This window comes from Trichomonas vaginalis, chromosome II, assembly GCF_026262505.1.
Source record: "Trichomonas vaginalis G3 chromosome II, whole genome shotgun sequence".
Lineage (NCBI taxonomy): Eukaryota > Parabasalia > Trichomonadida > Trichomonadidae > Trichomonas > Trichomonas vaginalis.
In genome coordinates, this window is record NC_067204.1 from 22,607,551 (window position 1) to 22,620,369 (window position 12,819).

The following is a 12,819-nucleotide window of genomic DNA, read 5'->3' on the forward strand; positions in this document are numbered from 1 at the left end:
TTTCCTCTTCATGGCTTCACATATTGCTATAGTATAATAATTAATCGACAGTTAGCCTTATAATAGTATCATCAAAGAAGTTTATTGATCATATCTATGTTCATAAGTTTTTTTAGGTTCTACACACTCACTAACCTCTAGGGTTTCATACACACCTTAGTTCTCACTCATAAAAAAAATCTCAGATTTTTATATAAGATCATTTTTGGCTTGTTTGTAATTCTTTATTATCATTCGCATGCATCATGAAAGTACCTGTAATGAAAGACTGCATTTTGATAAACCAATATTTATGATGACAATCAGAATATCAAAAAAATTTAACTTCACGCCGATAGATTATTGAAAAAATCTTGCCACTAAAAATTTTTTTTTCAAAATTTTTATAAGATGTTGAAATTTATAGCTTTAAAGCCGAATCCTGAAAGCAAAGTCCCAAGGATACAAAAACTCCTTGATATGATCAGCGGGGACAAAAATGAAGGATTCTATAAGCTTGCAAATTCTTTATTTCATTCAAATAATTTAAATCCTCAATATTCTCTTATAGCCTTTCAAGATATTATCTCTCTTGCACCACTTAACGGCACAATGCCATATGAAGAAGAGAAAATAAGTCCACTTTCTTCTTATAAATGGCTATATTTAATTTATTCGCTTTCAGTCAAACAGCTTACAACAGATTTAGAACTAGAAGTAGGTAGAATCGAATATTTATTCACTCAATTTTTATTTTATATCGAAAAGTCAGATTATTCTAAGCCATTTGTTTTACCTTTCATTTGTGGAATACTTAGTGTCGCCGCTCACATTCTTGACAAGCTAGACAAGAAGTTTTTCCCTCATAATTTCGTTTCAGACCATGCTTTTCAATTATTATTTAAATTATTCCAACTCGAGATCGTTTCTGATACAGAAAAGACTATTGCTACAGCTGATTTTTCAGAACCGAACATTTTTGCCTTCTGTTTACCTTTGAGTTTGGAATTTATTTCTCCACTCAATGTTTTTCAAGATATGAAGACTCTTCTCTCAGCTTCTGTTCTTCGTGTCCTCATCAGAATACTTCCTGTTGCATTACCATCCAATCTTTCTGAGTTCAAAAACCTAATTCAACCTTTTGCTGTCAGTGGAGTTACGAAACAAGCCGGGGAAGCCGCTCTTATACTTCTTTTCAAAGGAAATGAAGATGCCGCGTTCAAATTCTCAGACCAAATATGTTATTCTTCACTTGTCAAAATTATCGAAGAACTTTACAAGACATCGAACAAATTCTCTGTTTCTTTATCATATTCAGACTCCATAACCCTCTCCAAGCAGCTCAAAGGCCTCAACGACATCTCAATTATCAGACCTCAAAATTGGGTGAACTATTTACACGAAAATTCCGAACTATCAACAATACTATGTTCCATAGCTACCAGCGGATACAACCAGGACTTCATTGTTGCAACAGTTACTTTATTAAGAATCGGTGAAGTGAAATTAACTCATGATTTGATATTATTCCTACTACAGTTGCTTATATCATCATCTCTTCCTGTTCTGAGAGACGAATCCAGCAAATTGCTCTTATTAAATTATGAAGAAATTATATCCGAAATTCCGAAGATTCTTCCCGAAGTTTCTAACTGCGGATCTCATAGTGAAACATTTTTCTCCTTCCTGAAAGAGTTAGTTCCTAAACTTGGCGACAAATCTGCTGATTTAATTAAATCAATCCAAAATTCAATAGTTTGCGAAACCAATTCTTTGAAGAAGCTTCCCAATTCATTCCTTTACTCGCAGATCTCCCAATACATAGATTTCCCAGCATCATATTTAGATACTCGACCATGTATGATCTGCAACAATCCAGAGATCAAAGCAACAAGATATATGTTATCAGACATCAGAGAATTCATCAAATTCTCACACGACCAATTATTTGTCAAATTCAATACACCGTTAATTTTACAAAGTATTGATTTGAATTTTTACGCGAAGAAAACAACGAGATTACCTCGAATTGTTGAAGTCTATGTCAGTTCACAAGAATTGAATGATCCAAATGAACTGAAATCGAAGAAACCACAATGGTCACATGTCTGTGATTTAGAATTCGAAAGGGATTCTAATACAGCGAAAGTTGATTTTCCTTTGAGTTTATTTGCCACGTGTATTCAATTCCATTATACAGAATTTTGGGAAGAAGCAGAAGGACAAAGACTTTCATGTCCACTTTGTCATAATGGAAAACCAGATCCAAGGTCCGGATTATGTCCAAACTGTCATGAAAACATTTATCAATGCAGGGATTGCAGATACACAAACTATGAACATTTGGATGGTTTCCTTTGCGCTGAATGCGGATCAAGTCCATATTGTAATTTCGAAACACATGTTACAGCAATAAGATCTTTCTCTCACACTCACATTTCTAATGAAAATGAGTGCGACACGAGTTTGTCAAAAGCTGACGAACTACTCGCTGAAGCACATAAATACTTCAGCCAGTTATCCAATTACAAGAAAGATATTGATAATGTTATTTCACCAACAAATAATTTGACAGTGTCAGAAAAAACAAATAAATTGCAAGATTTGTATAATGAAAAGTGCCGAAATCTTTTCAACCAGTTGACACAAGTTGTACAACATGTTTGCTCTATAAGAAGTGCTGTTGGAAAATATAAGAATAGAATAACAAATAGTTTGTCGCATGCTGATTTTAATTCTTGTTATAATTGCAGAAAAACTTATCTTCTTAATTCACTTCACTTCTTAGGTGAACTGACCACTTTACCAGAAACTATATTGCAGCAAGTTGAAATACCGAAATTGCTCATTTCTTTCTCTGATGATCCTTTGTTTGGATCGACTTCAATCAAGAGTTTGACAAATTATTGTAAAATTAATATAAATCTGACAAATAACATTTTGTCACTTTTCAAACAAAATCTTCCAAATCCAAGTCCAGCGTTAGTTAATTTAGTTTGTTCTCTACAGGAAATTGATGATGGATACAAACAACAGAGATTAGAAACTTTAGTTAACTGTTTGAATTATTGTTTTGAATTTTTGACTTCATCTCCTTCTTTCACTTCACTTGTATTTCAACCAATCTTTGAATCCATCTGCAAGTCACCATTGATTATCAGACAGAAAGAGAAATACTTGAAATACAAGATTTTGAAGGAATTTTCGTCAAAAATCAATCTCAAAAGAAATTATACACTTTGCTTGGATTTGTTCGATGAAAAACTAATGAAAGTGTTATTGGTTGAATGCACAAACCAGTCTGTCCGCCAAATCTTCAGCTGCTTATTAAAAGACACTTCAGAAATTTCACATGAAATTAAACTCAAAATTTATGAGAACTCATTGAAAATTTTGAGAGAATTCAAATATTTCAGTGAACAGCAGATTGAACTTTATAATCTTCTCCAAGAGATATTGAACACAGACAAGCAGATCAAGTACAAAGCTTTCCATGATGGTTTCTTCACAACAATTTGTCACTTTTTGGAAAATGAAGTTGACAAAACCGTCAAAACTGAAGGTGAATTAGTTTTAGACTTAAATGTTGGTATTGGCATCAAACAGATTACTAATTTGATCCTTTGTTTCACGAGGAACCAAGTAATTTCCAGATTTATCATCATTAAAAAACCGGAAATTGCAGAAAAATTGATTGTTTCTTATTTCAAACTCCGCAGTTTGATTGTACAGAGATCAAAGCACTTGGATGACTCTCTGAACTCTCTTAAGGAATTCGCAATGCTTATGATGTCAAAGGAATTCAGTTTAGATAAAAATGATGATATTTCTGACATTCAAAATCAAACTTTTGAGAACTTTACAGTGTCAAATTCTGCCACACAATCAATGGAAGACATCAATCCAGACGAAGACAATTATTCAGATCATTACGATGATTACGGCGACATTGACGATGAACAAGACAACACAACACAACCAATACAAGCAGAGCCATCTCCACCTCCTTCTCCAGAGAAACAAAACGAAGAAATAGAAGAAATAAAGAGCAACAACGAAAACGGTCCTAAACTAATGATGAAAGCTGCTGCACAATGTGTTAATTTATGTCCAGAAGTAGCTATTAGAGAATTATGTAACATTGTTTTTCCACCGAAAATTGCGAAGAATTGTCCAGTTGTTACTAAAAAGTTCCCTCCACACGAAGATTTCCTTCCTGGAAGACTTCCTTCTTCACCTGTTATGTCGGCAAAGATCGGTACGCTCATGAGACACATAAAGAACAAGATCTGCACTGACTTAGGAATGCCAGGAGTTATAGAAGATGACCACGGAATGGAATTATTGGTTAACAACAACATTATTTCTTTGGATTTGGAAATTGAAGATGTTTACAACAAAGTTTGGCTCCAAAACCACGAAGATAACTCTCCAATGGTCGTCATTTGCAGAATACAAGGTTTGTCTGGTGAAGCAACAGAACCAATGATAACTTCATTCCCAAGATCAGAAGAAAACGAAGAAGACCCAGCTACAAAATACTCTTACACAACTGCTTTGATTGAATCCGGCGGTTTATCTCAATTAATTGATGCTACACAAATTTCTTTACCATTCAAATCTTTAGAATCATTGGCCAAATTATTGACAGCCTTTGTTTATGTTCCAAGCAACAGAGCTGCTTTGTTGAAGTTGAATGGAGTTGATAAGTTGTTTAGCATGCTGGATAAAATCGTCAAAACAAATTATTGCGATTTGTTCAATTCAATTTTGGAAATTTTACAAAAATTGACAAATGAAACTGAAGAATTTTCCAATCCAGAATCAAAGATTGATTTCATCTTCAATGCTCTTGAAAGTGATCTTGTAAGGAACAACAACAAATTGGTTTCTCCTTTGCTTTCATTAGTTCCATCTTTGGCTTCTAAATCCAAGCAAATTATGGAGAAGACACTTAACAAATTCATGGAGAGAATCAAACACAAAGAAGACGAAAACATCAATTTGTTTGATAAGCCAGAATCTCTTTTCATGTTGAATGGATTTGCCGAATTCACATTAGCAATTCCTACAACAACAGAAGGAAACGAAGTCCGTAGTTTGCTCATGAAACACAAATTGGTCGATGAAGCATTCAATTATTTAATGGGGAAGTTCCCCGCCGATAAAAGTGTCACTTCTCCGGAATGGCAAGAAGGAGTTAAATGCGACGGAGTTCCAAGTTCTCTTAAGATGCTAGCCGGTCTAGTCAGAGGATATGATACAGCGCAATCAGAGTTTATTGTTAATGACTGCCAGAGAATCTACTTCCTCATTTCTCTTTCAGGAGTCGCTTCTACAACTAACATTGGCGAATTCGCAAATAATGTCTTGTTGAATGCAACAGAAGATCCATCAACAATTAAAGACATTATATCAAACATCAAAGCGAAACTCGAACAAGAAGCGAAAGACAAAGCCCAAAAAGACAGAGAAATCGCAATCGCAAAAGCAAATGAGGGATTAAACAACGATTTCCTCAAAATGCTCAATGATTTAGGAGATGATTCCGAATGGGGATGCGTAATTTGCAAGGAAGGATTCGAAGAAAGACCTGATGAACCATTATCTCTCTACGTCTACTCCAATAAGATTGGTGATTACGCAAACACTGCAACTCATTTCGTTTTGGTCCATAAAAACTGCCACATGAAAGCGAAAACGAAAGACACAAGAGGAAGACAAGGATTGAACGAATGGGAAGCAGCAATGGTCAGAAACTGCGAAAGACCATGTAACGCGATGTTCCCATTACAAGGACCTTCACAGACAGACAGTGATTACTTGTCAAAACTCAATTGTTACGTAAGAGATGAAACAAATACGAGCGATGTTTTCAGACAAGTTTGGTTCGATGTAACAACTCATATAAAGAATTTCGCCACAAATACGAACATTTCGTTTGGAAATGGTGGTGGAAGTGTTCCAAATGTTGTTGCATTGATTCCTTTCTTAGTTCACGCTGGTTTCATTGCTCTTGGAGAAGACACAAAATCATATGAGTCGAAAATGGAGAGATTGTTATCTACTGGACAAGATCCTGAAGATGCTGCAGCATTGGCATTGTGGACATTGTATCCTGAAGAGTTTAATGCAGTTAAAATCAAAATGTTAAAGAATTTGTTGGTTAAATCTGAAGCAAACAACTTCAAAGATGCAAAGTCATCATTGATCTTCATTATCTTCATTTCAAGAGCTTTCGAAATGTTGTATAATGATAGTGGAATCGATCCTGTCTTCAATGGTGGCGAATTAGTTGTTTCGAACAAAGATAAGAAGAAGACAGCAATGAATGTTCGAACATTAGTTGTTGAAGAACCAGCGAAAACAAAGAATGACTGGATTTTATTCGGAGAAGAGATGGAAGACGAAATTATGCAAGTCGATAATCTCCAGGCTGCACTTCTCATGGCAGGAATTAACACAGGAAGTGATTCACCTGAAGAATGGTTAGCTAAGCAAGTACAACCTAAATAAAATTATCATAAGATTTTTTTATATAAAAATTGCTTTTTTTTTCTAATATTTAATTGTGCACTTATCACTTTATGATATACTCTCATATTATCAATATATCTTTATTTGAATAACAAAAAAAAAAAGTATAATACTCATGTTATGCATTATATATTGATTTATAATAACTTTTTCCGACCAAAAATATTAACTTTTTACTTTAGAAAATTGAGATAGAGAATGTCAGGAAGTGGGATAGTTTATTGGAATAAGAAACTTTATAATTCATGAACTGCAGTTTCCTCAATTAAAAGTCATTTTGAATTAAAGTCGATGCATGACGCTCAAATTTTTTATTACAGTCTATTTCCACAGATTCAATTTTTTATTTGCTTATTCATTGGTGATTGTCAAAAAATTGAGAGGATGAAAAGCAGTAGAAAGTTCACTTTTACGATTTTTCAAATTAAAATTTATTGCTAATTTTGATTTCTATCACTTTGATTCCGGATTTTTATTTTCCGGAGGTTGCTGTGGTGGCTGAGGAGGCTGCTGAGGCGCTTGCAAATATTGTTGTGGGGGCTGTTGTCCTGGTTGCTGTGGATATTGATAATAATATGCATAACCAGGTGGTGCTCCCTGCTGTGGAGGAGGCTGGTAATAAGCATTAGGAGCAGGTTGCTGACCAGGTTGTTGTTGAGGTGGTACATAATATCCATAAGGAGGTGGCTGACCAGGTTGCTGAGGAGGTGGTGCATAATATCCATAAGGAGCAGGCTGACCAGGCTGCTGTTGACCATTTTGTTGTGGAGGAATATAGTACTGTCCAGGTTGTTGCTGATTTTGATTAAAATCTTGAGGGGCTGCCTGTTGCGTTTGACCTTGTAGCTTTCGCTGCTGTTTTTCATATTTTTCCTGTCGTTTTTTCATTATTAGTTGATTGTGTTGACTCCTTCTCTCCTTCCTTGCTTTGGCAGCTTCTTCAGGAGTCATTTTTGCATACTCTGCTTTTCGTTTTTCACTTTCCTCTATTATTTTATCCTTATTTTCTTCGAAATATTTCTCCCTCTTGTTTGCATTACCGCCTGAAGCGCATGAAACACACAATAGCGTTAGTGGGAACAAAAGATATGCAGCCAATGAATATAGAATGTAAGGTATAAAGAAGAATATTGCACAGAAACACTCAAAACAATATTCACCTTCTGTGCATAATGGGCAGAACTCATCGCATTGAAGACAACGACACCGAGTGTGTTCATCATGGGAAATCCTGAAGCAACATACTTCCTTGCAGCAGTGTTCATCATCCTTACATTTGCAAGTGCAGCCACAGCAATAATCACAATGAATAAGTACATCATCACAAATTGCTCTTTCATGTGGGCAAAAAGGCCATTTTAAGTCACAGCAACCACAACATTCACAGATCCAACAGCTAAGAATGTATTGTGCTAATGGATATGCACAATCAGCTTCGTGATCTTGTTGAATATAATAATAATCAAATGCTGCACTGAAAAATCCAGGGAATCGCGAATAGCAACAATAAAATAGACATCCAAAACGTATTGCTCTATCCGGATGCTTTGAAATAGCAATACAAAAAATAATAAATGCAATGAGTCCACAAATAGCATAAACTGCAATGATAATGACCGCTACTTTGACACCAGAACTCATTTCAAGGGCATATCTCTTGATATTGATGTATTTTTGTTTTGATAAAGTATTTCTGATATTTCAGGTAATTTTTGTTTTTTTCATAACAATAGATTTAGTGGTATTACACGTAGTATCAGATGGTGTAAATTTAATAAAACCTTTGGTTTGATTTAGAATAACTGTCGAAGATCGAATTGTTGTGCTAAATTTGATTTCTGAGTTGTTTGAGTCATACACTTCTATTGTGTAGTTGTATGGGGATGCAAAATTCATTGATAAAATGTTATTTTTTGGAATATTATTTTGGTAATCGAATTTAATGCAAAAAGATTTATCATTGATGTTCAATTTATATGCCACATTATTGAAGTTATAAATTTTAGACGCAGTGGAACAGATATTTTGTTTAGATACTGCCAGGTACAATAGCAAAAACATAATCAATTCAAAATGAAATACAACGGTTCTTTTTCATAAAAAATTATCAAATTTTCAATTTTACAAATTAACAATGTGTGCAGTGTTCTGCAAAGATGTCATCAAAAAATACGTAATTGATGAACAATTCAATCGGATTTTTCTCAGTAATATAAAATGCCACACTTCCTTTACTTGTGGAGAGAGATTGAAGTTTTTCTTCATGCATAGTAGTTTAGTACTTAGTGATTACGTTAAGGTTTCGAGTATTGCTCATAACTTCATTTGTAGTAATGATATTAATGAAATTGAAACATATATTAGTAGGGTATATACTAAGGTTTTAAATTCTATGATATTGAGGTCTTAGATACTTCCAGGATGAAGAAAACTGCTTCGCAATTTTCGAACTTGCGGACCTATCTAGTCCCTGGTTTTTCCATGGCAGGGGCTGATACTGCAGAAATGACATCTAGGTACAATATACTAGATATTTTACAGAAAACATTTGGCACTTGTTAAAAAATGTCGAGATGCAATCAGTGGGTAACTTCAAAACTAAGACCGATTACACTACCATCTCACTAGATTCTGCTAATTACCATTAGGGAACAAACTCAATGGTAGTGGTTTCCAGTCGAAATAGTCTCATTCAAAGTTTAATTAGATTTGTATCTAGTCCTCCAATATTGTGTTTAAGCCAATGAGATACATTAAACACAAAATTTCAATAGTTATACTAAAAGTTTTAGTGAACAAATTATATTTTCAATTCTCTCATGTTGAGATAAAAGCACTTTTTCCCTTCTAGATTTTAAAAATGTTATATGATTTTTGTGTGCTTTTGATTACCTTATATTCTTAAACATCTATTTTACATAGTTCAAATATGATACTATGATGCATCATCAATTAAGGTTTATACTCATATAAACAAATCAAAATAAAAATGATTTTATGAGTTTGAAAAGTGTTGTTTTTATAATAGCTTTCACTTCACTTTCCGGCACCCTTAATGTCAGAACCAATGTTGACATATATTGACATATCCAATTTAAAATCGATATCATTTGTACTTAATAAGAATATACCCAATCATTTTTTTCTTTCAAAATATAAAGCTTAATAAAGGATATTGTATAGCTATATACTTTGAATTTTTCAAATGGTAAATCACTGCAATGCAATTAATCTTTAATTGTTGCATATTTTGGAAGACTGGTTTCGAGAAAAAGTCATTTTACATACTTCAGTTATAAAAGTAATGCAAATAACTGAAAGCATAGATATGATTAAAACACTCTAAATATTACCGCTGTTCATAAAACAAGTTTGTAACTATTAACTCAATAAGTTGATGTATCATCAACAAAGCAAAAACAAATTGAGATGAAAACATTAACATGATGAATTTGTCTACAAACTAATGTATAACAAATATACAACAAAAAATTCACAATTAATCACGCAAATTGCAACGAATAACTTTAAGATGCTGTTTAATTCTGCTTGAAAGAAGTAAACTACATAAAGTTCTTAAAATTGAACCTTTTAAATACGCTCTTAGTAAAATTGAATTTTTTTTTGACCATATTTTTCTATATTTTTTTGATCTTTAACATAGTTGATCTTATCTTTATTGTAATAACAAAAAAGTATAATATTTATATTACTTACGATATAATGATTTATAAGAACTTTTTCCTAACCAAAAATATTAACCTTTACCTTAGAAAAATGGGGTATCAAACTTGGTTGCCAAAAAATTGAGAGAATGTAAGATGGTGGTAATTGCACCCTTAGTTCTCAGAGTAATAAAAATAGAAATAAAAAGTTATTTTAATAATTTTTTTAATTCATTATTGAGTTTAATTTTTATTTTAAACTCCAACTGCATCATCAATTGATGTATCTTCATGTACTTGGTCATCATTTGACTCTTTTTCTTCAGAAGCCTTCCTCTTCTTCATTACGAAGAAAATGACAACACAGACAATTGCAATGACGATTAATACACCAATTATTGCGCCAGCAATCTTTCCCCCATTTCCACCACCTGTTTTCCCGCCTGTAATTTCATCTTCTTTAGGTGTTGGATTAGAAACTGGATTTGGTCCTGGGTTAGGACCTGGTTTTGGTTTTGGTTCTGGATTTGGTCCTGGGTTAGGACCTGGTTCTGGATTTGTGGTATCAGATGCAAATTTATGGGAACCAACTTTTGAGTTAATTAATATTGCTTCTTTATCCAAAGATGATTTTATTTCATAATTTAGATTAAATTGATATGTTAGATCTGAACATTTAATTTCTATGGTATTGAAATTATCGTAAGATTGTAAAGCCTTCATCGAGGGAATTATATTGTTTCCTTCAATGTCGTAGTATTTAATGCTGAGTTTTTCATCATCATAATCATTAGATGAGAAATGAGTTAAATCACCGTTTCCATCAAATGTTGTGGCAACAATTATAAGTGTCTTTGTTGGATCGAATTTATATTGTGAATCATTTGTTGTTCCAATCGATAATTTTACATTACCAGTCATATACACATAATCATCTGCTTCAAAATCAGATAAATCAAAGACAATAGCTGTTATTTCTTCATTTCCAATGCAATATAATTTTCCAGCTTCGATGAAATCAAACGCGACAACATTATTCTTTAATAATGTATAATTCTTGCCTCCCATTTCTGCTTTAACCTGAACGGATGTTGATCCATGCTGGAGTAAAACTTTATATCCTGCAGTGGCAGCGTATATTGCACCTTTGAGTTGACTCCTTCCAATTTTGAGTTTTTTGATCGAATTATCAAATTTGATAACTTTTGATTTGTATGCATATCTTTCATTATATCTTACTCTGATTGTAAGGGAAAATTCATTGGAAGGCCATTGTTCATAGTAGTATATGTGGACGGGTTGTGTGACTTTTTTTGTAAACGTAAGAATTCATACAATATTGAACGATTTTGTATCATTTTTTTTAACATATGAAGTAAAAAATGTATGATTCTTACGGTTTTTATTCTCACGTTTTTGAATAAATTAAGATTTAAAAAATTGACTTCTTACGTAAAATTAAAACTAAGTTAAATTTATTTTTTTATTTTATAATAAATGAGTATAACAACTAATTCATTGAAATCTTTAAAGTTCACTAATTCAGAATTAGAAAATATTTTAGAAAATTTTGGAGACGGTTCTTATCCAACATATATGCAGAATGTGAAAGAGTTTTCCAGATTGTTGAATGAATTTAAATATAACGGGCCAATTACTAAAAAGGCTATAATGAGATATTTATATCCCAAAAAAGTTGAAAAACAGAAGAATATTCCTCTTTATGGTCCAGAGGACCTGGGCTCAGAGAGCCTTGAAACACCTCCTGAATATTTTGAAGAAAAAATTAAACAAGATGAATATTATAACGATGAGATTGAGAAATTGGAACAATTAAGAAATGAAATAGATGAAAAAATTAAGGAATTGAGAAATGCTGAGAATGAAGTAGAGGGTTTAATGAATATCCCAGCTTCAGAATCAGAAGTTCAAAAATCACATGAGGAAAGATATAAAAATTACTTTTTGGAATCTACTAAAAATTTATTAGATGGTGATATTGACGAAACACTTTCAGAAGAAGGCACAAAATTTATTCATAAACATAAGCTTCAGTTTATTGACGATGGAGATTATCCATGTATATTACTTTCACCTCCTCTTGATTCTGAAAAATTCAAAAAAGCATTGAAAAATGTAACATATGCAACAAATACGATTAAGAAAGAAGACCATGATATTTACACAAATTATTATTTAAATAAATGTACAGGTGTTGATAAAGTTTTTGATTTGTTAGATAAAATATCAAAAGAAACAATTGGTACATATAAAATTTTATGCGATTGTGGTTTCATTATTGAAGATACCAATAATGTTTCATATGAAAGAACAGCACCGAAGGAAGACGAAGTTGAAAGGTCTATACCATTCGTTATTAAGAACATAAAAGATATGAAAACTTATAAACATTATATTTATTCATTTATTTCAGAAAAAATGGAAGCAACCCATAAAACATCTTCTCATCATTTTATAGCTATTCATACATTCCTTTTCAAAGTTGTGAAATTAAATAAGACAGGAATTAGATTTAATGTATCAGGGTACGCATTCTTGAGTAAATTAAAATGTATTCGTCACGTCGCAGATGATAAAAATTTATGTGTTCTTAATTCATTTTATGGGCTTTAGCCCT

General features: G+C 32.6%; 4 protein-coding genes across 4 annotated transcripts, besides 2 other annotated features; 2 read left to right on the forward strand and 2 right to left on the reverse strand.

The window, feature by feature from the left end:
- Window positions 1-368: 368 nt before the first annotated feature.
- On the forward strand, window positions 369-6,528 carry TVAGG3_0591690 (E3 ubiquitin-protein ligase ubr4 family; the record flags this gene model as incomplete). Its single annotated transcript, XM_001329496.1, has 1 exon — window positions 391-6,495. The coding sequence occupies one exon, from the start codon at window positions 391-393 to the stop codon at window positions 6,493-6,495; it is 6,105 nt and encodes a 2,034-aa protein (XP_001329531.1).
- Window positions 6,529-6,969: 441 nt separating this feature from the next.
- On the reverse strand, window positions 6,970-8,157 carry TVAGG3_0591700 (uncharacterized protein; the record flags this gene model as incomplete). Its single annotated transcript, XM_001329497.1, has 1 exon — window positions 6,970-8,157. The coding sequence occupies one exon, from the start codon at window positions 8,155-8,157 to the stop codon at window positions 6,970-6,972; it is 1,188 nt and encodes a 395-aa protein (XP_001329532.1).
- Window positions 8,158-8,816: 659 nt separating this feature from the next.
- Window positions 8,817-9,568: a mobile genetic element.
- An 868-nt stretch (window positions 9,569-10,436) lies between these two features.
- On the reverse strand, window positions 10,437-11,249 carry TVAGG3_0591720 (glycoprotein 38 family; the record flags this gene model as incomplete). Its single annotated transcript, XM_001329498.1, has 1 exon — window positions 10,437-11,249. The coding sequence occupies one exon, from the start codon at window positions 11,247-11,249 to the stop codon at window positions 10,437-10,439; it is 813 nt and encodes a 270-aa protein (XP_001329533.1).
- Window positions 11,250-11,611: 362 nt separating this feature from the next.
- Window positions 11,612-12,819: part of a mobile genetic element that runs on past the window's edge.
- Window positions 11,679-12,815, forward strand: TVAGG3_0591740 (uncharacterized protein; the record flags this gene model as incomplete). Its single annotated transcript, XM_051239507.1, has 1 exon — window positions 11,679-12,815. The coding sequence occupies one exon, from the start codon at window positions 11,679-11,681 to the stop codon at window positions 12,813-12,815; it is 1,137 nt and encodes a 378-aa protein (XP_051097331.1).